Source organism: Opisthocomus hoazin, chromosome 4 (genome assembly GCF_030867145.1).
Source record: "Opisthocomus hoazin isolate bOpiHoa1 chromosome 4, bOpiHoa1.hap1, whole genome shotgun sequence".
NCBI classification, from domain to species: Eukaryota; Metazoa; Chordata; class Aves; order Opisthocomiformes; family Opisthocomidae; genus Opisthocomus; species Opisthocomus hoazin.
This window is the reverse complement of record NC_134417.1, coordinates 71,455,287-71,481,843: the sequence shown is the minus strand read 5'-3', so window position 1 is coordinate 71,481,843 and position 26,557 is coordinate 71,455,287. Positions and strand designations below refer to the sequence as shown.

The window sequence follows — 26,557 nt, the reverse complement described above, 5'->3', positions numbered from 1 at the left end:
CACTCAGCCTGCTCCATCCGGCACGCTTGGGTGAGAGTCCGGGACCGGCCTATTGCAGGTGGCTGGGGCCTTCTCCATCGGACAGCATGGTGATTCCATGGAGGTGCTCTCCTAACAGAGACTCAGGGATTTAAAATATCATGCTGACCAAGTAAGGTTTTGAGCACAGGTCCTGGGGTTGACTGACTAGGTGGATATGTCCTAGACATTCCTTTCTTAAACAGCAGTTCTTTCCTACTCCTATATCTAAAACAATTTTAAAATTTCATCCAAAGATACGCCCTGCATTTCTTACATTCTTGTAATAAATCCAGAGCCTTGCTAAAGAAAATTATTATTTTTATATCATTTGCAGAAATAAATTTTTTCTAGAAAGACAAGAATGAGTGTATTTGCCTGTAGTCAGAGATTTTTGTTTTCTTTGAGAAGGTAAGAAGTGGTAATGTAAGAGATGAATATTTCCTTTAAAAAAAGTTGCTGCAGTCCAGTGTGGAATTTAACTTTGCTTGAAACTTTCGAAGGGTTCTGGGTATTTCAGGCTCAGATTACAAGACAAAACATAGGCTCAGATACAACTCTTACTATTAAAAAGCTACACATTAATACACTTCCATATATTTGATAAAACCCAGAGACATTAGCCAGTGTGCCTATATGTCTCATGAAGCAAGATATCAAACTCCACTGTACTATGGAATAAAATGGTTAATAAATGAAAGTGTGTCATTGTGTGAAGACAAGAAAGTTGCCTGCTATGATCAGAGTAAGCGGTTTTATCAAAGGTCATCTAGGGCATAGACATATTTAAATAATCGTATTAAAACTTTATTTAGAATTGGTTCTGAAGGAGGGTTTTTTTCTAGTGGCAATTGCAAACACTTATCATCATGCAAGCACAAACATAACCTTATTTTCTTCTCCTATTTGTGCAGAAATAACAAGGCTCCACTCAGTAAATCACTTGAAGTCTTAAGCTGCCTTTGTTTCTGTGAAAACTATGTTGCTGTGGTATTAAACTAGTGCAATGTGCCACATCCTGGAGCTTGAGTTTGTTGGTTTTTTCTCTGGCTGACAGACCCACAGGTTCTTAAGTTCATACTCTAGCTCTTCTAGAAGGAAATGTGTTGCTTGGAAATGGATTATTTTTATTTGTGTTTATTCTTGCTTTAACCATTAATGGTGATCTCACTTTGGAGTGCATTCTGTTATGTGGATCACGATTATATTGTCTGGGTGTTGTTTCATTTTGTTTTCTGGTAACATACTTGTTGCAATGCCATCAGAATTTCCTTTTCAAAAAATGACCAGTACAGGAGGAGCTGCTCAGATACCTGTAATCACTGCCTCTAGTGTTTAGATCAGTCAAAGCAATCCTATATCAAGTTTCTCACTTCTAGGAGGAAAGTGATACTTGTGTGTGTCAGAATAGCTCTTCGAGGAAGTCCTAGAGGCTCTGGCAATGGGTAGGGCACTCACAGCTGTGCTGGTCTGATACAAGGTGCAAACTCCATTCCCGAGTTCTGCAAATACAGTCCACGGCTGTTGCTGCTGGTCCCTTTAAAAACGCTTTGGGATTGCAGACAGTTTGTTTCAAGACTCAAATTGATCTGATAATAGAATTATTTACAGTACAATAAAAATGAGAACTGTCAGTATTCACAGGACAGATTTTCCCCTCATATGACAGTGAAAGTTTGTCTATGAAGACTCCATCTTCTCTGGATTGAGACTAGGTGTTGTGCCTAACTGATGTATGCAAGCAGCTTTTTTTCCAGAGCAGGTTAGGCTGGGGGATTTCCTTTATAATGGTTTTTCTGATGAAAAGTGTGCCTTTTGACAGAAATAAAGATTTCCAAGAGAAAATTGAAATTTTCCACTAAAAAGAAATCAATTTTCTGTCAGGAAAATGATGAATGACGGAGTCCCACTACCTGCCCAGAAGGCTCCTGCCAGTCTCGCTTTGCAAGGAGGAAGAAGCCTTTTTCAGCTAGAAAAATGTCGCTGCTTCGAGTATGCTGGAATGGAATGTACTCAAAGTTCCTTTCCTCCCGTTGGTTAGAGATCTTTAATTTGTTCCATGCAGCAGAAACTCCATTTTCTGGTCAGCTTCATCCTTGAGCCCTTGCTCCAATTCTGGCAATGAGCTTCTCTGCGACACAGGTCATGCTGCTTTGCTTTGCTCCTCCAAAGACAGGTGAACAGCTGTGGCCTCCAGAGCATCATTACTGGTGTCGGTGACTTCTTTCCAGGCTGAAGAGTCAGAAAAGCCAAAATGTAACACTGGTGACCGTGGTGGCTCCTCTGGGAGAGCTCCCCGAGCAGAACCCTTCCTGCAGCCTGGGCTAGTCCTGCTCTCCCAGCCCCACTCCAATGTACAGCAGATGATTTTCAGCTGCCACTTTGCCATGGGGCAGTCCCACAGCTTGATTCATCCCTTAGAGAGCTAGTACCTCCCCTTTTTACTTCTGTGTCAGCCTGTACGCTTGCTCCTAGGCAGCCTGACAAGAAGTTTCTCGTAACAGTTATCAAGCCCATGCCTAGTAATTTGTCTGAACGTACCACATCCCCGCCTGGGCCTGGTGCTGGGGTGCAGGCTGATGAAATGGAGCACTCTGGGTGCTGCTGAGGAATTGCTTCAGTTAAGGGAGGGGGCGTCGCTAAGGATCTGACTGTGTACTGCAGCTGTTTGCATATTTTGCCTGCTGGATTGTCTGCCAAAATCATTATGAAGCCCTTGGATTTTCTGATGGAGGCTAAAAGGTCTGAACAAATAAATAAATTACGAAACAAATATCTGCAAAGATAGGGAGCAAGTGCTTTCTTCCAAATGAGGTGCTGGGAGGGAGCCCGATCCCAGGTTCCTAGAGTCAGTACGGCACCAGAGTGGCTGATAAACTGCCCCAAAATTCAATTGTCTTGCACAGACCAAGGGAGTACCTTGCCTCACACAGCCTGGGGAAGAACCTTCCCGCGATTTGCAGCAGTTTAGGATAGCACAGCTGACAAAGCAGGCCCTTAAACAAGAAACACTGCCTCAGAGATCAGATGAGAAATTGTGGCTCATGAGATCTGTGTTCAGCTTCAGTTTCACTTGCTTGTATTTGTGTGAGAGCAAAATGTGGCTTGAGGAGTTCAAAATGCCCTGTGAAAACACACAGCTGTTCCCTTCATTTAGAAATGAAAGACAACTCAAAAACCCCCGCTGTAATTCTAGCAGTCGCAGTTCTGCCTCTCTCAATGAGTTACAGCTGGCCAGGCACTCGAATTTCCTGCAAAACTCTGAACCCAGACCCACAGGGCAGCGCGGCATGAAGGGATTGCCATAGTAACCATTCGTTGTGTATCAAAAAACTGACGGACTTTTTTCAGGGGAAATTACATAGAAATGTGATGTTCGCTGTCTTAGATAAAAATAACGCTCCCTTGATGAATCAAAGTTGCAGGAGACTCATGAATGTTGTCTTTTTTGTTCAGATTTGAAAGTTTCTGGGTATGATTTAGTTCATAGTTCTCTAGATAGGTTTTTCATTTGTAATCACTAATGCTAACAGCTGATTGTTGAATATGTATCTTAACATAGTTTTTGCTTCTATTCAGAGGACAGATTCACGATCTCCACATTGATTCATTCTTTCCTATTCATATATTTCTGGTGTAAGATTTCCATGGCTTGAAGCCATAGAAATATGAGTAGTATATACCACAAAGCTGTCAAAGGAAGTAGTGCTATTAAAAAACCGAATTGAATCTGACTTTATTTCATTTTGCTGAGCTTAAACCATGAAAGCATGTGTAAAGCGCTCAGCCTGGCTGGGAGGAACTGTAATGCTGAGCATGGAACAGCTCATCTGTCTGTCAGGCGGTCCTTCAAGTTTTACTCTGGAAAGAATAGATAGATGTTCAACTTCTTAATACCTAATCTTTATGACAATTTCATGTGCATTATTAAACGCATCTGACCAAGGCTTTGCAAGAGCTAGCAGCAGTGGGTCTGCAGTTGGAAACTTTCAAGCTTTTCTGATTTCACCCAGAGAAATCATACCAAATGGAGTGATAGTTCTCAAGTTCCAATACACTCCCATGCTCTGAGCCTTTTATTGCGTTAGAGAAAAGATTCGTCACCAGCCATAAAATAGGCCATGGAATATTACTGTTGAATTATTCCTGTAGTTTGCCCCTAACTTCTGGCTGAACTACATCCATTTTATTTTTTATTAAAAAAAGACATTCAAACTAGACTCTCTGCTTGAGGATTTGAAACCATTTGAGTAGATTTCTTGGCCCCACGTATGTCTTAAATCAACGAGATTTCTGAAGGTTCTGCAAGACCAAGATCTTGAACAGAAAAGCTGAGGGTTTAATTACTCATTCCCATATGTCAGTCTGCTAGAAAACGTGTGAAAATATTAGTAGCTAGCATGGCTAATCAGTATTTACTGTAATACTATACTTCCATACTATAGGTATTGAGTGTAGGAAATTCTTAGTGGATTCAGAGATCTTTAGAAGAGAGATTTGAAAGGAAAAGAAAGATAAATAAACCTTGGCTGTTTTTCTAGAGATCATAGATCTGAATCTTTGCAGGGAGAGAACTTTACAGTGATGGCTTCAGAACAGAGAAAAGTTTTTGTTGAAATTCTGAAAGGAAGCATGCCAAACATCCACAATGAGAATGTTCAGACATGGTTTCTGTGCCAGTAATTCGCTGGGTTGTGTTAGGAAGATGTGCTCTGTGAGACAGAAGATCAGATGAACTGTGGCAAAGTGATAAAAGAGCACAAGAGTTGCTGTTTTTCGAAACTTTAAGAATCATGTTAACAAAAGTAGAAATAATAAAGCAACTTCTAACTTGACAACAACTGGCAATCTGATATCATAAGTCAAAGACAATTTAGCTAAAATGTCTCGTTTTTGCCAGTTTCACAAAAATTATATACCTCACACCTGAAAAATGACACTAAGCATTGGGAAGTTTGGTGAGGAACACAGATGCATACTCATTGTGATTTACTGGATTTGGAAAAAGTCACAAAACTAGGATTTGAAAGACCCTCCAAACCTGTTTGGAGACAACTAGAGTAAAGAGGCTTCAAAGCTCTGAGCATCCACTATCACTCCATCAAAATGCATGTTAAATGTTTTCATTTAAATGTGAGTATATGACTAAATTCAGATTTCAAGATTTAAATACAGGAACATTTCCTTAGAATTTTATTTTATTTGGGGTTTTTTTTGGTGGTGTTTTTTTTTTTTTTAGAGTGATGGTATTGTAAGAGTGGGATGGAGGATTTCTCATCTTTGTTTGGGGAACAGGAAGATTTTCAGTCTGGCTACATCTGCCAACACACTGACTGTCAAAATACTGTCACTTAGAATATGACCAGGAGATAATCATAAAGTATTTCTGAGTACAAATGTCCAGAAGGCATGACTTAGTCCACTTTTCCTCCAAAGCAGGACACTAGCATAAGATTATGAAATAATAAAGAAGCACATGTGAAGTTTTCCTTGTGATTTTTGAGGATTTGCTTTGCTTTTGGTTTTCAGTTTGCCCTCACTACTCTGGGAGGCCCTAGTGATGCTGACTGCTTGGCTTTCTCCATCACAAGCTCAGTCAGTCCTGAAATCACCTGAGTGCAGTCTTAAAGAAATGAAGATGTAAACAGAGTTGTCACCGAGGGAGCTGGAGGCACTGAGCATGTTGGATGCACAGTCAAATCAGATCCATGACATCCCCTTTTTCTTTCTATTTCAGTTCGTTGCCATTTGCCCTTTACCTTCTTCCCCAGCAACCCCCAATACACAGCAAAACAGAAACAGTAAAACCTTCCTACTGTACACACCGTGCAGCCAGGTTTAAAGACATATTGCAATTATATTTGCTCATCCAAATCTTTCCGTGCTCCACAGAGCTCATATTGATGTGCAAAGGCGGACAGTGTGAGAAGTCTCACTGCTTTTTCTTTGAGATCCTGCACAAAACATTAAGAATAGGGGAGCTGCTTTTTACTCATTGGGATATTTTTTGTTTCATTTCAGCTCTATGATGGCCCTGATGAACAATCCAACCTGATAGACACTTTCTGTGGACAGTCTCTTCCACTGGCAGGGAGCACTACAGGGACCAGCCTTCATGTGGTATTTTATTCTGACGGACTGAATACTAGAAGTGGGTTCCAGATGTCGTGGCATGTTAATGGTAAGTTAACCAGGTTTCCTCTAGGAAGATATGTTTCCTTCTTCCCTCTACATGTCATGGAGTCTCAGCTTATGCCACCATATATCAGCTAGGTAGAAATAACCCATTACAGCTCTAGAAACATTGCGTTTCCTCATAATTCCTCAAATACTTTCTCAGTGGATATTTCTGCACATGTACACCTTCGAAGATCATCTGACCAAGGACTCAGAGCTGTCAGTGAAACATGCTTTCATTTGCAGGAGTTAGGCACAGGGAAGACGGGCATCTGCAGAATTTCTGTACTGAACGGGAGGTATATGCTATTACAGGGGAATCGTGGGTGACTTGGGCTTTCTAATGGACAACACTCAGCCCTCAGTTTGCCCCATTCTGGTGGACTTGTGTTTTCTGTGCAGGCTTCTCTCTGGTTTTCTTTAGTGGTTCTTGTTTTCTTGGGTACCATGTTCACTTCCAGCTGCCCCCCACCCCACTCTCTGCATAAAATAACATTGGCTAGGACATGCTTTGGGTGTTTTTTCTCTTGTTCATGCATGTCACGAAGACTGTCACATGCCTCATTAAACAGGCAAGTGTGCACAGCAATTATAAACAAATCTGTTAATGACTGTACAACTGCAAACTCTGTTTGCAGTTTCTTCATAGGTGAGGCTACAAATGCAACTTTTTCACTCTGCTTACTTAACAGCAATATTGGGCTGTAACAAGATTAAATCATGTGCCATTGTACATCCCATCAAAGAGGATCCAACCTGGGAAATAATTAAATCGCCACAGTTGCCCTGTCTGTCTAATCAGTTCACACCATTCAGCTTTGACAGCATTGTAAAGCAGCTGAAATCGGCTGCAGAGGCCCCACTGTGGGTTGCTGAGGTATACGGCATGCTATACGTTGTTTGAATAGGAGTTCCTCTGCACTACCACAGTCTGCTGGCATTTGCCAGCTCTCAAAGGGCTCTTGTCGACTAGACAGCGGTGTTTTGCATTCAGCAGAGGTCAAGGAGCATTTCTGGGCAAGGGGGGGACAGATGCAGGAGGAGCGAAATGTGTGGCAGGAGCCGGCAGGGGAAGTGCAGCGACACAAAGGTACGTTCTTGTGCTTCGAGGTGATGTCATTCTGGGACTGCACAAAAGAAGAAAAAGTGGAGGCTTTTATGCACAGCCAGATTACATCAGCTCCATACAGTAGCCATGGTGCTGGGTTAACTTGCTTTTCTAAAGCTCTCAAAGCTTTCCAGAATCTGCCTGCATGGTAAGCATGCTTGTGCTTTCCCTCCACGTCCGCCTCCAAACATTTCCCGGACTCTCCAGCCCGCTCCCACCCCCCTGCACTCCTTTTCTGCACTGACATATTCACTTCTCTGTCAGACAGCACTGCCCCCCTGTTAATTCCTGGACACTAAGCTGCAGCCTAATGCTGCACGGGGCCCAGACTGCTAATGTGGGGCTGTGTCTAAGCAGCAGAGAAGGATCTGTGAGTTCAGATAGGACTGGCTCCTAGGGAGTGTTATTGCTTGCTCTAAACGTCAAAGCTGTGACTCCTGACAGTCTGCAGTATGAGTGCAAGTTCCTCCAGAGCTGACCATGGTTGTCATCTTTTTGTTCATTGCAGGTGCTTCCTTTTTTCTTGACTGGTGTCATGCACAAATATGGGTATTCCCCTTACCCTCGGGTGGCTGCGTTGTCTGGGCATATACCATTGCTCTAGACTGGATAAAATTAGATATGTTCCTGTGGTCAGGGTGCTATATTTGCTTCTCCCTTCTGCAAATCTTGTAAATACACACAAAAAAATGCTTATTGGAGAAAGTCTCCTCATCTAGGGGAACTCATCAGGACATGCAGCCTCTGAGTTGAAAATTTCGAGTGAAGCATTCAGGTCCCCTCTTCACTGAGGGCAAATCCCTAAGAGAATCTAAACCTGGATCTGGTAACATCTCACCCGACAGGAAAATAACAAGGCTATATATATTGCTGAGAGAAGAGCTTTTACTTCTGCTCAAGTGACAAATGTGCGCTCTAGAATTCAAGCTGCTGTGAACAATTTCTCAGACTTTCCATGTGCTCCTTAACTGGCATCTATGAGATGTATATGAAGGACATTCACATGCTTTGGTGATAAAAGAGAGCAGCACTTCTTTTGCCACCACATGCCTGATACAGTTTGCTTCAGACACTCTTTCCGGCAGCTTTGCTCGCAATTATGAGGTGATCACAAAAAGCCAAAAGCTTACCTCATTGATAACTGACATGAGCAGCCCCTCCTGCCACATGACACAAATTTGAAGTGTTTTGATTTGAAATATTTGCATCTGATCTTTCCAGTTGCTGAGCCACTGCTTTTCAGTTGCTGATCTGGGTTGCTGAAGGAAACCCAGTCTTTAGGCTTTCCCAAAGACAGAATTAGCAACTGATCTTAGGAAAATGCTGTTATTTATGCTTAAAAGTGTCCTATATGTAATTTTAACTTGGATGGAAAGCTGTAGTGCAAGGAACTTAAAAGCAAAGAGTTAAATTTAAAAGTGGTTGTGGTTCTGAAATAACACTTTTCATCTAAGCGGCTTTCATTGATGAGGCTGGGTTTAGAATTGATTTGGCTAAATCACTAATGTTTTCTTCTGCAGCCAAGGCCTCAATAGGATTATTCACCAAAGCAGAGCTTGAATCTGCAAGGTGCTCATTCCATTTCTGCTGTTTATTAGGAAGCTTAATATAGGCAAATATATTTTGGGGTATATATTGGCCCTTTGAGGAAGAACAAACCCTTGGTAGCAGTCTGGATATTGCAAAGATGACATACCAATTGAATTGCTTTTCTTAAAAAAAAAAAAATCAAGAGGCCCAAAGGGCAAAGGTCTCTCGGTGCAAAATTACACCAGTGACAACTGTCACTATCTGAGAAGACACATATTTCCTAGACCTGTCACTTACCTTATTAAGCAATGTCCATGTAGGAGCTGACTGCTTTATATATACATCTACATTTCATTGGAAGCTTACCCATTTGGCTGCTTGATTGTCGGTAGAGCTTATAAATTCAGTTGGGTCTTCTCAGCACAGTCAAAATTTGCGCCCACTATTCTGTTTTCTGTGACACATTAATTCCCCCTTTAAAAAAAAGAAGCAAAGCACACTATTGAGAAAATAATTACGTAGCCCCAAAGTATTGTATTTCTCTCTTCCTTCACCATCATCTTCTTTCTGTTGGATTTCCCTAAGACATGACTGATGGACAGGGAGTGGAGAAAGCCACTTTGTTCATGGGAAGAGAATCACAGAATCACAGAATCACAGAATAGTAGGGGTTGGAAGGGACCTCTGTGGGTCATCTAGTCCAACCCCCCCGCCGAAGCAGGGTCACCTACAGCAGGCTGCACAGGACCTTGTCCAGGCGGGTCTTGAATATCTCCAGAGAAGGAGACTCCACAACCTCCCTGGGCAGCCTGTTCCAGTGCTCCGTCACCCTCAGAGAGAAGAAGTTCCTCCTCATGTTCAGACGGAACTTCCTGTGCCTCAGTTTGTGCCCATTACCCCTTGTCCTGTCACTGGGCACCACTGAAAAGAGCTTGGCCCCATCCTCCTGACACCCACCCTTCAGATATTTGTAGGCATTTATAAGGTCCCCTCGCAGCCTTCTCTTCTTCAGGCTGAACAAGCCCAGTTCCCTCAACCTCTCCTCGTAGTGGAGATGCTCCAGTCCCCTCACCATCCTTGTAGCCCTCCGCTGGACTCTCTCCAGTAGCTCTTCATCCTTCTTGAACTGGGGAGCCCAGAACTGGACACAGTACTCCAGATGAGGCCTCACCAGGGTAGTGTAGAGGGGAAGGAGAACCTCCCTCATCCTGCTGGCCACACTCTTCTTGATGCACCCCAGGATCCCATTGGCCTTCTTGGCAGCCAGGGCACACTGCTGGGCTGCCAAGAAGGCCAATGGGATCCTGGGGTGCATCAAGAAGAGTGTGGCCAGCAGGACAAGGGAGGTTCTCCTTCCCCTCTACACTACCCTGGTGAGGGTAGTGGAAGAGAAGTTTTCATTAGTCTGCGTCTGTGTTTTCAGAAGATGAAAATTATTAAAAGCCATACAATAAAAGATGGAGTTTTCAGTATAAGTATCAGGTAAAAGTGAAATAGTCTGTTAGTTCTTCAGGGAAGCATAACAGAAACAGAGATTAGATTAGGGTGCAGAAGGCATTCACTGCAGACATTTGCCAGGCATCCATCAGGATTGCCGGAGAGAATATTGCATTGCAGGTCAATAGGGGAGCTGAGGCCCAGATTTCCTAAGTCTGAATCATAGCTCTGTTGTTGATTTCTTGTGCAGCCTTTGACATATTGCCATTAGTTCAGTTTTCAAAAGAGACTATTCCTTTTCAGTCTAAGGATGCACAGGGTCTGATCTTTCGAAGTCCTGCGCAGTTGTTTTGAGTTGTGAGTGCTACCCACATGTTCAGAGCTGGCTTTTTGTGTTGCAGTCTGGCTACTAAAAACATAGACATGTTCTCTATGAGAGGTAAGGATGAACTAATTTCTGTTTCTTCAGCAAGCTGGACCTCCCCCCCGTCCCTCAAACTAATAAATAAGAATAAGGCCCAAATTTTTCTTTAAAATGCTTGTTGCTGAACAGTTCAATCAATGTCTGAGAGCTAAAAAATGGCTTTTTTAAAATACTGAACACTGGCAGCTGAAATGGCAACTGTGGCCATTCAGTATCTTGGAGGAATCAGCTCCTGAATAAATGCCTAAATTTGCCTTTATGTCTCTGGGTCACAGTAGTCTATATAGTTATTATCCATCTTACTGATTTCAGATTGGAACATGTTGAAGAAAATACCAGAATTCAGGAGACTCATAAAACAATAACAATCAAAGCTACATAAGTGATTAACAAATCAAAAAGAAGAAAAAAAAAAAAAACCCAAACAGTTTCTCAGTTGAATTTTTTTCTCTTGCATAAACCCTCATCACAAAAATTATCCCACTTGCTCCATTGGACAATATTCTATGAACTAAACCTTCTCAGGAGAGCAAAATGGTTTGATTTCAGAATCAAATCCAAGTTCTACTTCATGCAAGTATTAGTGTAGTACACGCAAATGTTCATACTACATGCTTCTTGCACCTAGAGTCAGTTAACGGTTACTGAAATATTTCACCATGAGCACAACAAATGGAACAACTCTGAATCCCTTCATTTCCCTAACTCTGATTCTTCAGGAACAGTGACAGTTCACTTTAAACTTTCTGGAAGGGGTTTTTCTAGTACGGGGCTAAAACATACCCATGAATAAATCTGAAAACCTTGCAAATAACAGAGGTTTTCACAGATTACTACTTCTCTGTTCAGCTATAATTATTTATGAGAATAGGGATTCTTCTTTGGTTAATGAACACCATCTGCTAACCAGACAGGCAGTAATACGGAAAGATCTCTAAATTATCCCTTGCACAATCTTCAATGACTACTTAGATTTTAGCCAGAGGAAAGCAAAGACACCAAATACATGTTTCCTGAGCTTTCTGTTTGTTGCCTGATTTCCTAGCAACTAACACCAGGTTAGGTAGTTGTTTTAAGCATTTTTCAAGGGAATTCCAGGACCTTTACACTACTAAAAGAGTATATGCCCTCCCTTTTTCTTCTCAGTTTAACTGCAGGGCTGAAATTTCCGAAATGACCGCAAAGAGGTCTGCACAAACTGAGTATATGCCATACGCAGTTCAGCTGCAAGTAACTTTTCCACAGTGCAACTGTCTGCATATCTGTCCACGTACAGCAAGGCTGTGTGTTTCTGTGCTGAGAAAAACATTTGAAGATGCTTCACTAGGAACAGACTGGTTTCAGATTATTCACTATTATTTCAGTGAGAGCTGAAGTCATGCAGCAATTTATAAGTTATGCTTCTGTATTTTTATTTACCCCTAAAGCCCAAATCCTTTTTATTTTGTTGTGATAAACAGTACAACTTCAATTTCTTTGAATAGAAGCAAACGCTAATCTGATGTTTGCAGATAAATATAAACACTGGGAGAAGGTTTGTGTTCATTTAATGGTGAAGCCAGAGATGGAAGAAGTTTGATGAGCTGAGATTATTACATCATCATTTAAACTTTTCCTATTTTGATATCTTAATAAAGTGGTCAGGCTTCTTTTGTATGGAAAGTACATTCCTGGATAAATCAAGATGTGTTTCTTAGCTTGCTCAAAAAATAGGAAAAGGATACAGTACATACAAATGCATGCTTCAGAAAAATAGCACTGGCATTTCTCCTGAAGTCTTTGTTTTAAATGCAAAATCCCTACATATATTCACATATATTCATATATAGGTATGTATAAACAAATATACATCTACATCTTCAGCCTGAATACCATTCATATGAATGTAATTTGTTTGATACTTTTTCTGATTATTTGCAGTATCTGCCAAGGCAGATTTCAAAGCCTACTATGTGCAGCTGCAAAGTCAGTGAATCAAAGTTTGCTTCACATTTTGAAATAGTATTCATGGACAAATCTTTTTTTCTTTTTTTTTCTTTTTTTTTTTTATTCTAAGGCTGGGCAAATCTTTCACATAGAACATTTGTAAGCATTTCAGAAAGCTTTTCTATCATTACTTGAGTTTTTTTCATTTTAGTGTTCCACAGATGCAGCAAGTGAGTTTAAAGGCAGGAACATTTGTTTTAATCTCTTAAGTATTTCTGTAAATATTTTGTTAAAATCATCTAGCATCTATACTTGCAAAAAAAGCATAACAGAACTGATTCTTACCTCATCCCTATAAGAGCAGAAACATAATATATAGACTTTCTGCCAGCTGGCCAGAGAGTTTAGAGGTTATGTTTCTGCTCTGATATGGAGGCTTCTGCTTGCATGTGCAGGTCAGTCAAAATAGTCCAGGTGTGAAGTTCACGTATCTGCAAAGATCAGTGAGTCCTTTCTTCAGCTATTAGTCAGTGAATACTCAGGCGTACACTCAAGCAATTTCCAATCTGTTTGCAAAAAATTAATAAATGAATTGCAACATGAGTTCAGCACATTCATTATAAGAAACGAATCTCAGAGATCTAAACTTTACTTCCATTTTACTGGAGCACTAAATAAGAATCACTTCTGTTTCAACAAAAAGCCTTTTCTGGGAACATTTGTAGTTGGAAGAAAAGAAACGGCACATTAATAACATTTTGACATTCTTATTCATGTGCTTCACATACTTCATCCAGAGAATATTGATTGAGTTCAGAGAAAATATAAACCACTCTGGAGAGGGAGCATGAGTAATCTGAATGCTACCTGCACGGGTTGCACAGAAAGAAAGGTCTCTGCCTCCAAGTGCAAGACACAAGCTTTCCACCCATCTCAGCCACTTCGGGTTTAAATAAAAAACACGTCTTTGTGGCTATCAGGAAACTCTTAGTAGGAGAAGCTGAGTCATAACTGCCTGTTTAGTTATAAAATGTTCCCAGCTTTCTTTGGGCTGAGATAAATAGCACTTGGCTTTGTTCTTCCCTGGTGAAACTCCCCTGTTCCCACCCCCTCAGGAGCCGAGCTATCGCGTTGGGTTGGTGAGAAATCTCTCTGTTTCCCAAGCTGGCCAGGCGGCTCTCCCCGCCTGAAAGCTGTTGGCAGCCATCATAACATTCCTGCTACTGAGGGAAAAGAGAGAAAACCCCTCACCCTGCAAAGTCAGATGTGAGGCTCCCCCCTGCCAACAACTTTTTTTTCTCCAGTTGTAAAAACCCAACGACCTGGTTTCTTTTGAGGAAAATTAGGCCATCTTCTGATGGCACTGGGAAAAAAAAATGGGGTGGTGGGTTACACTGAAGCTTTCTTCCTCTCTGTCTCTCTGCTGAAATGTTCATGGATATTGAAGTTTCAGGGGCTGGCAGGCCTGGGAGAAGTGTGTGCATTATCTGTTTCTGTTTCTGTCCCTGTCCCCAGAGGGACTGAAGGCAGGACTGGTTTCAAATACGCTTACAAGCTCTGTTACTCCTTGTTAGAGACGTCTGGTAGCTTGGCGATGTAGCTTGGTGACTGCAGGGCAAATCACCATTGTGCAGCAAGGTGGGGGAAAAGGGAGAGGATCTAAGCTCGTGCTGATTCACCTGTGAGGTCAACCTCAGCTATGTAAAGGCTTTCCTGGGTTATAGCTAACTATGGTTCAACAGTGGGAATTCTTGTGTTTAAAAGGTGGTTTTCCACTGAGTACTGCGTGATCGACTGACAGAGATCTGTGTTACATTGCTGGCATGGCTGGATTTAGCATTTAGATGGCTTTTTTTTTAGTTTAAAATAACTTCTTTTTGCTTTGCTCCCTGTCAGACCTGCTGCTCTTTCCTCTCATAGATATTTAGTTTGCAGTCCTAGAAGTCCTAGAGCCAACTGTGGCAAAGCCAAACTCAAGTTTTCAGTGAGGAGCTGAAAAACCCCATGGTAGAGATGATGGCAAATGGGGCTTAGTGATGCAAGTGAGCTCATCGATGGAGTGAAGACTGGAGGCAGCCTGGGCTGCAGTGACCATGCATTGGTGGAATCTACAGTCCTGAGGGATATGGGAAAGGCAACAAGTATAGTCAGGACCCTAAATTTTAGGAAAGCAAACTTCCAGCTCTTCAAGGAGTTAGGCAATAGCACCCCCTGGGAAACGGTCCTCAGGAACAGGGGGACAGAGCAGAGCTGGCAGATCCTTAAGGACACTTTCCATAGAGCGCAGGAGCTCTCAGTCCCCAGGTATAAGAAGTCAGGCAAGAAAGGGAAGAGACAAGCATGAGTGAGTTGAGACCTGCTGGTCAAACTAAAGGGCAAAAGGGAACTGCACAGACAGTGGAAGCAGGGACAGGTATGTTGGGAAGATTACAGGGACACTGCACGGTTGTGTAGGGTTGAGGTCAGGACAGCCAGGGTGCAGCTGGAGCTGAACTTGGCAAGGGATACTAAGAATAACAAGAAGGGCTTCTACAGGTATGTCAGCCAGAAAAGGAAGGTAAAAGAAAGTGTTCCTGCCCTGATGAACAAGAATGACAACCTTGTATCAACAGATGAGGAGAAGGCTGAGGTACTCAGCAACTTTTTTGCCTCAGTCTTCAGTGGCAACCTCTCTCCAGCTGATGGACTGCAAGATGGGGACCAGAGGGGCAAAGACCCTCCCACTGTAAGGGAGGACCAGGTTCGGGACCACGTGAGGAACCTGAACGTATGTAAATCTATGGACCTGATGAGATACATCCCAGAGTCCTGAGGGAATTGGCTGATGTCATTGCCAAGCTACTCTCCATGATAATTGAAAGGTCATGGCAGTCAGGTGAAGTCCCTGCTGACTGGAAGAAGGGAAACTTTGTGCCCATTTTTAAAAAGGGTAGAAAGAAGGACTCTGGGAACTACTGACCTGTCAGCCTCACCTCTGTGCCTGGAAAGATCATGGAACAGGTCCTCCTAGAAGCTATGCGAAAGCATATGGAGGACAGAGGGGTGATTCGAGACAGCCAGCATGGCTTCACCAAGGTCAAGTCCTGCCTGACCAACCTAGTGGCCTTCTATAATGGCGTGACTACATCAGTGGACAAGGGAAGAGCTACGGATGTGATCTATCAGGACTTCTGTAAAGCCTTTGACACAGTCCTTCACAACATCCTTCCCTCTAAATTGGAGAAATATGAATTTGATGGGTGGACTGTTCAGTGGCTAAGGAATTGGTTGGTAGGTTGCAGCCAGAGGGTAGTGGTCAATGACTCCATGTCCAAATGGATGTTGGTTACAAGTGGTGTCCCTCAGGGTTCCATATTGGGACCAGTACTGTTTAATATCTTCAGCAATGAGATAGAGGGATTGAGTGCACCCTCAGCAAGTTTGCAGATGATACCGAGTGGTGTGGTCGGCACACCTGAGGGACAGGATGCCATACAGAAGGACCTGGACAAGCTGGAGAAATGGGCCTGTGTGAACCTCATGAGGTTCAGCAAGGCCAAGTGCAAGGTCCTGCATCTGGGTGGGGGAAACCCCCGTTATCAATATAGGCTGGAGGATGAGGAGATTGAGAACAGTCCTGCCGAGAAGGACTTGGGGGTGCTGGTGGATGAAGAGCTGGACATGAGCCACCAATGTGCGCTTGCAGCCCAGAAGACCAACCGTACCCTGGGCTGCATCAAAAGAAGCGTGGCCAGCAGGTCGAGGGAGGGGATTCTGCCCCTCTACTCCGCTCTGGTGAGACCCCACCTGGAGTCCTGCATCCAGCTCTGGAGCCGTCAGCACAAGAAGGACATGGAGCTGTTGGAGCGGGTCCAGACGAGGGCCACAAAGATGATCAGAGGGCTGGAGCACCTCTTATGTGACGAAAGGCTGAGGGAGTCGGGGCTGTTCACCCTGGAGAAGAGAAGGCTGCGAGGAGACCTTACAGCAGCCTTTCAGTATCTGAAGGGGGCCTACAGGAATGATGGGGAAAATATTTTCAGCAGGGCTTGTTGCAATAGGACAAGGAGCAATGGCTTTAAACTAAGGGAGGGTAGATTTAGACTAGATATAAGGAAGACATTTTTTACAATAAGGGTGGTGAAACACTGGAACAGGTTGCCCAGAGGAGTAGTGGAGGCCCCATCCCTGGAAACATTCAAGGTGAGGTTGGACGGGGCTCTGAGCAACCTGATCCAGTTGAAGATGTTCCTGCTCACTGCAGGGGGGTTGAGCTAGATGACCTCTAAAGGTCCCTTCCAATCCAAAGCATTCTATGGTTCTATGATTCTTAGCAGCCACCCTTCAATAACCACAAGCTGGTCACAGAAGGTGTTGAGGAAAGTATTTGCATTTCATTGAAGATCTTGATTTATAGCTTCTTGAAGAATAAAAAAATGTTAAGCAGAGCAATGGCCAAAGATACCTTGTTCAAGTTGCAAATTATGCATAGACTTAATAGAGATTAGGGGAGTTTTACACATCTGTGTGGATTAGTTGAGCACATCAGAGGGGCAGTTTATTTGTTTTACATTATAAAATATCTACTATAATTAATAGTTCTGATACAGATGCTCTTTATCACTTCTGCCATACCACAGTATTTGCCTCTGGGAATATAGAGCTCATGGTTTGTTAGATGGTTTTATTAAGTGTTTTGGGGCTTTTTGCTATGTGACAGAACCTTCCCTCTGGAGATGAAGCCAAAGAGATTGATGGAGTGTGGGCTTTACTTACAAAGCTCGAGTGACCCTGTAAAAGCTGTGTAAGCAAAAGATTAGCTAGTGCCTGCATGAAGCACTTGGGGGCTTGTAATGTAGAGAGAAAAAAAAAATGCTGCTGCAAGGCAGAGTGACACACACATAATATCACATCAAGCACGCAGTTCCCTTGTTTTCTGCATGTGACAGATACACAGCGACCCTACTGGCTTCTCTAAAGGTGAGGTTTCACCATGAATGTAGCTGATCCAAATGTGCCCAGACAGTGGGAAGGGCTGTTGTGCCTTCCCACCCTGCTGACACCTGCACCTGGGGACTGCATCAGGGAGAGGGTCTTCCTGGGAACTCAACAAAAGGAGGAGAGTGCAGCAGTCACCACATCTCCATAAAGCAATGACAAAACTGTGGTCTCAGGTGTTCAGTTGTTTTCTGCTGCCAACTCAGGGCCTGCATTTGAGCCACTGTTTTTCGTCTTCTTTTTTTTTAAATCCAGCTCATAATATGCAAGAACATAATCACCTAAGGGGCTGAGGAGTGAGGTTAGGACAATGATCTCTTATCTGTAAAGAAAATACATAACTTTTCAAACATGGCATGTCTTACAATTGCGATAAAATTACAAAGTTACAATTCAATAAAAAAGAACATTAAACCCACGAAATGTCAGAAAGCCAGTTTATCCACTGTGACTTGGCAGCTTGTAATTATGCTCAGTGAGCTGAGGGAAATTGCATTGTCTTCAATTTTATGATTTCCAAAGCAGTGGGAAATGGCATTTTTACAACAATAGGAATCCCTCCCCATAATAACTTAGTTTGTGTATGAGTTGGGGTCAGTAACTACTGAGGATGGATTCATTCAGCTTTCTAGAACTGATCAAAGTTAGAGGACAATACAAAAAATGTCACTTTATTTGCTCTGTGTCTCAGTTTCTTCAGCTGTCAAAGCAGATGCTGAGGTACAGTGAGAAACATGCCAACAGAGAAGAAGAAGTGCTTACAGCACGGACAGTGCCAGTAGGTCCAGCCTGCCGTTCCTGAGTTTCTCTTCCCTGCTAGACCTTGATTCCCTGGGACAGAGCAGACCCTCAAGCCCAGTATACCCATTTGTGCATGAAATGGGTGCTAATGCCTGTCCTCATTGCAGAGCTGTCGGTGAGTTTTTCCAGAGCCCCTCACTGATGGACTGTTTTGCTGTGTTGTCAGGTTGTGGAGGAGAACTCTCTGGCCCTTCTGGTTCATTTCACAGCCCTGGCTACCCCAACAGATACCCAAGCAATAGGGAATGCATCTGGTACATTCACACAGCGCCTGGTAGCAGCATTCAACTCACCATTCAGGAATTCGACATTGAATATCACCCAGACTGCAGCTACGATGTTTTGGAGGTAAGAAAGAGCATCAGATTTACTCCTCAAAAATACAAAAGTTACATGCTTTTTTGCCTGAGGCAGATAATCCCAAGAAGTGCAGGAGCAGAACAAACAATTCTGCTGCAATTTCCCATTTCTGCTGTGCTTACAGTTACGTTCTGCAGATGTTGTTGCAGAAGCCACAATGCTCATATTATTTTTCACTTTTATACCTTTGGTGTCTGTAGACCTTAATCAATAATGATGCCAGGCACTGTACACTTCCAACAAGAGACAAAACTCCTTCAAAAAAATCAGTCTTTAAAAGTCCACCTTTTACAAATAACTAAATGCAGGTGCTGTACCATGGAGATAAAATTTCCTGATGTAAAGGAAGATAATGGATCACTGGGGGGATAAGTGAGGTGAGACCTTGTGTAGGACCTTCCAAGGAAGTGGGGAGGCTTATAACTCCAAGCATTGAAAACTATAAAGAATCTTTGTACTCAGAAAAAAGAATCATGGAAGAGGCAGTGTCCTAGTCATCTTAGGGTAGTGAAACAAGGAGTAAAAGGACCTTTCTCAGGGTTTCCTGACCTTTAAGAGACCCGTAAGACTGGATGGTCCTGTTATATATGACATCTTTGTGCTTGTGTTGGTAAGCAGGCAGGTGACCAATCCCAGCTAACGGATTTGAATAGACTTCCAGTGCAGGAAGAAGGGATAGGAAATAATTTCAGGAAGAAATTATTTAAAAGTATAGACTTTCTAGATCTCTCACTAGAGATATTTGAGATCACTAATGGAGGTACAGTTGTTGGGTCTTTCAATGTTAATACACGGGTAACACTTGAATGCTTCTGTAATGAACCCTAAAGATTGATGAAGATACCTTGTACCACTCTGCTGGGGCTTTTCTTCTTCTGTTCTCCTGGGTAATGTAGTGTGTGACCAACATATAGCTAGACAGCTTTCTGTCCAGCACCTACACATACTCACTGCTACCTATTTTCACCTTTGTAGCTTTGATTTCTCCAGCCTATGGTCCTTACTGCACACTCATCAGCAATATTCCTGCAAAACTTAACCCACATCCCAAAGCAGGTCCGAAACATACAATTGCCAGATAAATGGTTGCTAAGCATTTGTATGAGTAGAAGAGGTATATAACTTAACTTCATATTTCTGGCTCTGAAACAGGCTTCCCTAGCTTAGCAATGAAATGGAAGAAGTCTTGACCAAATGGACACTGTGCTTTGAGTATCCTATTGACTTTGGGACTTCTGTAGGATCTTGGTGTAAGGAAGTTTTTCCATGAATTCTCTACCGGTAGCATTGGCAAATATGACTGTATGTCACATTGCTGACACCAGTGCCTGTGAGTAGGTGACCTGTGTTGGCTGGTTTGGATATTGATGAAGTCTTTTGTATTGCAGCTTCATTGTTGTTTGTGCCTAAAGTGACTAGATTGAAGCTAATCTGCCTCTAGGCTTCAGTCATGCCTCTGTTGCCCAGAGGAATCCATTAAACTGCTATGAAATCGAAGTCTGCTGTGCTTAACCATTTCTTGACTAGTGCATGGACGACACCTACATCTACAGGTGGTCACCCAGGAGCTATCATATTCCAGTAAGAGCACAGATGGCTGGCAACCACTTATTTAACAACTTTTTGACTAGTAGAGGGGCTGGCCTGAAACCAATGAGTGGGTTGCTGGACACAAATCACTTAAAGAAGTTGTGGAAGAGGATCCTACAGTTTGCTGCTCTGTGTCCCCAAGCAAGATATTCACCTTAGGTTTTGGGTTTTCTTTCTTTACCATTTTAAACTTAGTTGCTATGCTTTACTTCTTTCCAGCCTTACTCATTCATCAGCGCAGATGCTCACCTTGCTGTTTGACCTTCCCTGTGTTCCTGCCCTCAGAACTGACATGCCTCTGAGTTTCTTGTATCCTGATCGTAGCTCATCCAGTTCCCAACACCTGTCTCTGATCTGCTGACAGATAACTTAATGTAAATCAACTTGTTGGGGAAAATTGGCTCATGTCTTACTGCAAGATCAAAGGTTCTGCCTGGCAGAGAATAGCTTCCCCTGCCAAACTGCAGGCATTTGGTGGACCTTTATGTACCTTGCTACATACATATTTTCTTGCCTTTGTTATAAAATTATACATTCACAGCATGATTGATACAGTCTGCACAGAACAAATGATGACTCAGATTTAGTGTGGGGGGGGAAAGAATGTGGTTAACTATTTGCAGGAGCTGCTCTATCTTGTAATCTTCTTTCTTATAGTTGTCTACGTATGTCCAGGCTGAAAACCACACACACAGAAGTTTGAAAAGTGTTAGAAAAAGAGATTGCTTGTGTGCCTTTGACACAGTGTGTTTCAGCGGTCACTAAGGTTCCATACATCTTTTACTCTCACATTATGTTCCCAAGAGTATCCTGTCTATCAGTTCTTTGGGTTTTGAAGTCTGCTTTTTCTCACAGCTATTCTCCTGATTTCACTTTTTCCTTATCTCTGAATAGTGAATTCTACCACTTCCTGTTTTCTTTCAAGCCAAAGAACTTTCCAGTTTTAATAGGAAGTTAAAACCAGTACTAAAGTAGCTCTGCTCCCTGCTGCCCCTCCCTATCCTATTAACTCTCTCTACTCTCTGAAATAAGAAGCTGTCTTGTAACAAAAAATTTTCAATAATTACAAACTTGCTCACCTGGATGCATTTAGCTTTTGCTTAGAAACACCCTCACCCCTTTGACCTGGCAGAGAATTGTAGGAAAATTCTAAGAGATCTTTCCCATCGCAGCACCTTTGCTGCTAACTTCATTTTTATACTGTAGTTTCTTGACTATTTCTCTCTTGCACATTGTTCTTGTAAAATGCAGCAACTGTCTCCCTTCCCTTTCCTTTGACAATGCTTCCTAAATAAGCTGTCCCTTCCTTGTCAGTAACCCAGTACTGCCAAATGTTTCACCAAGACTGTGCAATAATAGTTAAGTAAAAATTTTGTGTGTGAAATCCGAAAGTTCTTCCCATGGCTTCTGCATGCTGGAGTGTTTGACACATTCTCCTTTAATTCTCCTCCTTGTTTCTTTTATGACACTGTTGCACTCTGTCTTTTTTTCCAATCAGATTCCACTCCTTTTACAAACATCCATAAGCAAATTTTAAGTTGTTCTTAAAGAAGTTTTCTAGAAATGTTTCATGGAAATAGAAGCCATCATTTTGGACACAATGAAAGAGTTAAAAATATTTTTAAATGGCTTCTAGCCAAATTACATACATAGAGAAAAATGACCATGTCCGCTTTGTTAAATTATGACATCTCTTTAACATGGACCAGATTTTTGTAAACTATAAATATATTCTGCTACAGCAAGATGTATGTCTGAGCTGAAAAGGAAGGAACTCTGTCAATCTATTGCACTTCCCAATCTTTATTAGATGCTCTGGTCTTTTCATTTAAATATAAAGAAACATGAAGTATTCTTAATTCTTAATTCTCTGTCAAAGCTCTCTTTGCTGGCAGTTATATTTGAACAGGGATCAGTTTTATTCCCAGAAAATCTGTGTCATGAGGGTGACCAACTGCATAAAAACAGCCTTCTGTTGCTCATAACTCTGGAATGCTGACTGTTAACAATAAATGGAGCTAACAGGGCAGAAGCAAATGATAAGAACAGATTAAAACCATCGGCTTTTATCCTGCATCCCCATTATGCCATCCAACATCATTTTATCTCTGAATCAGGTACTCTGGTCAGACTAAAAGTTTTATTTTTATTTTTCTCTGTTTGCTGCTCAGACATCCTGTGGCTTTTTGTGAACCACACCCTGGAATTCATTCTTTCCTTCCATTCTCTTTTCCCTCTTCTTTTTTCATGTGGTAACTATTGGTTTTCCTCTTTGTAGCCAAAAGTAACATTTTATTGTTTTTTGTCATGGAAACACTCAAACTTGGTTTTGTTCCAGCCCTTGTGAAAGCATCTGTTTAATTGAACTGGCATAAAGGAGAAAGGAAAATATACTCCTAACTGTAAAAAGCATGCCTTTGACTGAGCTTTTTATTTTGAAACTGTGCAGAAGGCCATTGCTGAACAGTTAACAATGTAAAGGAGACCCACAAACCTGAGGTTTCCATCAATATTTCTTCCCCATCCGTAATTCTCTTCCAACAGGTCAACTATAAGCGTTCAGCCTGGGCCAAGTTAATTTCTGAGGTAATAGTGCAGAAATCAGCAGGGTTTAAGTCAGAGCTGGGTTTGGTCCCCTTGCCCATGGTGTGCAGATGGCCCCAGGGCACACCAGGGATGATGTGAAAGGCTGGTCCGTGATGCTTATTAGATGCATATTAGACACTCCTGCTGTTCCTCCACCACATAGCTGCTCTGGGCTGTTTTAGATGATTAAGACCATGTGTTCCTGCTAGATCTCATGCTGTGGCTCTGACTCAGGGAGTATACCACAAACACATTTTAAAATTCACATTTTGAACAGACTTCTGACAAATGCAGCTGTCATTGGGCCTCACAAGCAACCAAGCAGCAAGATTTTTCTGAAGACACTGAGCTTCCAGCGGACAAACATGCTTCTTCCCCATACTGTGACTACTTCATTACAGATTCTTAATCTGAGCTGTGATTTCATCCATTCTGACTTGTCTTGAATGCCTTGAGACAATCGATTGGACAGAGGAACCATTATCCATTCAAGCCACACAGCCTCCCTGCAGAATGCAAAAAAGTGCTGCCTCAGTCAAAATTAAAATGTTTAAGCTATTAAGCCTGTGTAATCAGCAACTATAACGAAATACAGTCTTCTGAACATCTAACAGAATATAATGTCTATAAAAAAATTAATTCCTTGTTTCTTCTGGGGATGCAAGCTTCAGCTTCTGAGGTCTCATGTTACCCTGGAGTCACTGAATATTCTTTCCAGTTTAAAAGGAAAAAAATCTTTCTTTTATACCTGTAACAGCAGAGCAGTGTCAGGCACTGTGTGCAGTTAGTGAGCACGCGATCAATCAAATTATGTAGCAATGCACTGCACTCAGCCCTAGAGGTGGTGGGACTAGCTCGGCTATTTGTAAGACTTGCTCAGATATTTAGCTTGGACAGAACCCAAACTTCTTCTGAGGTTAAAATGTATCTGTCAAAATTTATTAAAATATTGAGTTTCCCCTCATCTAGAAACGATCAGAGGCAAAAGGGCCATACAGAAGGCCAGTTCTTATAGTATTGCTGCTTTCCGAGAGAGATTCATGGATTGCTTTTTTTGACCTTTTTGATGTTTACCAGACTAATAAGGTATTGGATCAGACTTGAGATGCTACCAGTGGGAAAATCCTGATGGGATTTGTTGCCTTATCTTCCTGTTCCCTGGTTTTGTTGTTAGAACTTGCCATTCTCCAGTTTAGCTTTAACATTCGTACAAAATACATGATGATACAATGAGAATCTATCTATTGCTAGTTCAGTTGCTGAAAGACCATAGCACACTCTTCATTTAGTGTATTTCTTTAACAGTTTTCATATTTGAGGTTACTGTCAAGCTGACTTTTGCAGCTGCTGTCCTACCAGGGGCATACCAACAGAAGGCGGGAGACCCTTAGTATCAGGTGGCATTTCATTAGCATGCAAAACGCCAAGAAAATTCAGTCATTGAAGGCATTAGGCACCAAAATCACATGCCTGGATTTGAAAATTGCACTTAGCACGTGTGTTTTCTCCAGCTTTGAAAGGGAAGACTAAGGAAGGTGAGCCAGTTCCACAAGTTATAAATGGGCTCAAACTAAAATCCCACATCCCTTTTGGAAAACAAGAAGCAGAAATAACTAGGCTTCAGCACTGCCACCTAATTCACTTGAATTGGTTTAAAAATGCATTATAAAGTACACAATACTGCTGATGATGTTTAAGAGAGTTGTGGTTTTCTGGTTTATAATTGTATAAGGCGTACTCTTCCAATTAGGGAATAATTACTCTTAAAAGTCAAAACCTGTCTTCTGTGGCAAATATGTATGATATATATTCTTGTTTCCAAAAGTATTATTGAAATGTAGTTTACTTGACCAAAATCCCATAGTTTGGATGTTGATTTTGCCACTGAATTCAATAAAATTGCAATGTTCTCTATTTTATCAGAAGGAGTGATGAAATCTAACCCCAATTTAAAAATCATCTTAGCTGTGACTTTAAACGTAATGGGTGCAAAATACCAGCACAAGTTCCTGCAAAGAGATATAGTTTGTTTGCACAAGCACACAAATAAGTCTGGTTTTATATCTCCACAGAAACAAGGTGCTGTCACTGGAGGGATGGAGGAAGAAGAATGTGACAAAGTCCCCAAAGCAGAAAATTCTTATTTAATGCAAGGCTCTTTTGAAATAATCTCGAATTTCATAGTTGCGCCAGGTGCTTCAGGTACCAAGTGAACCTGCAGAGAAAATAACTTTATTAGCTACTTTGCATTTCAAAACATGGAATCGCTTTCAATACTTACAGATATTTTTTTTTTCTCCTAGCTAAACAGTGCTCATGTATTCTGTGTGGCAGACAGCCTCTTTGAAAAACTTTGACCATGTTTGTTCTATTTCTAGGTCTATGGTGGCCCTGATTTCCTCTCTCCTAGACTAGCCCAGCTATGTGTTTCCAGATCAGCACAGAACCCACTGCAAGTCTCTACTACTGGCAATTCAGCCATTGTCCGTTTCAAGACAGATGCAGGAGTGACAGGGAGAGGTTTTAATGCCTCCTGGCAAGAAAGTCTTGGTGGTGAGTATACCCATTAATACCAGGAGAAATTCAGGAAGTCTGAGAATGCGGATCAGCCATGCAAGCATTTAAAGCAGTCAAACAGCATAGGACTGAAAACTGAAGGAGAATTTGGGTATTACTGAATTTGGTAACACTAGGAGAGGCTGAAAAAACACACAGATGAAAAAATTGTCTAACTAGCTAAAATCTAGGCCAATTCATGCATTTTGTAACAGTCTGCCTTGTTGGAGTTTCTTCGCTACGTGATTAATCAAGACATCCCTGCAATCAGAAAAGAACTTTTGCATGCTAGCAGTTCTTTCCACCCACTCACCCACAGAGTCCTTTATTAGCTGAACGATGCTTTTGGTTTTAAACAGTAAAGTGAAAAATATCTGAGAATGTGGCTTAACTTGGAGAACTTGGCAGACTCCAAAAATATTTGGAGTGATTAGAAAATATTTGAACTCTATAAGGTTCATCCATCCGCCATGTGATTATTTGTTCAGAGCCTTACCGGTAATCAGTAAAAGAAGAGACGTGCTTAACAGACCCAACCACATGTGTCTACATGAGAGTTCTTATGAAAAGGCCAATTATTGGAAAATAATTGCAATGAAAAGTGAGGAGAGGCAGATTTTAATTCTTACAGTTTTGCTTTATTAAGCACACCGATTCATTAGTTTGCCAAGGTTTATACTTCTCCATTCGCACGAGTTTCATGAGAAAGGCACAAGATTTTTTTTGAATAAAAGAATTCTACAATAGCCCTTTGAATTAATCCCCTTCCAAGATCCGGCGGCTTGTTTTTTCTGCTTAGGGCCCCCTGAAGCTTTCTTATCCCTTTGTAGCATCTTGCCTGTTATATTCTGCCCCCCCTCTAGCCTCTAAAATACCCGCTTACCAGAACACAGTAACAGCACAGTTTTTATCCTTCCAGCAGGCTGCTTCCATGTATAGCAGTCCCAATGCCTTTCTCTCACCCTCCTCCATCCCTTTACAACATATAAAAGGCCATTTGTTTGTGTTAGTCCTATTAACAGCGCTGATACTTCCCGCACAGGATCCATCTTTCCAGGCTATTTAGA

At 41.9% G+C, this 26,557-nt stretch overlaps 1 protein-coding gene across 1 annotated transcript in view; it reads left to right on the top strand.

Annotated features, from left to right (window-relative positions):
- The window catches only part of CUBN (cubilin), a 151,919-nt gene that overhangs the window by 52,502 nt on the left and 72,860 nt on the right, over nucleotides 1-26,557 (top strand). The window contains exons 28-30 of the mRNA XM_075417480.1: nucleotides 6,040-6,199; nucleotides 18,565-18,746; nucleotides 25,313-25,487. Coding sequence (XP_075273595.1) covers nucleotides 6,040-6,199; nucleotides 18,565-18,746; nucleotides 25,313-25,487 — 517 coding nt within the window. The remainder of the gene's footprint in view (nucleotides 1-6,039; nucleotides 6,200-18,564; nucleotides 18,747-25,312; nucleotides 25,488-26,557) is intronic.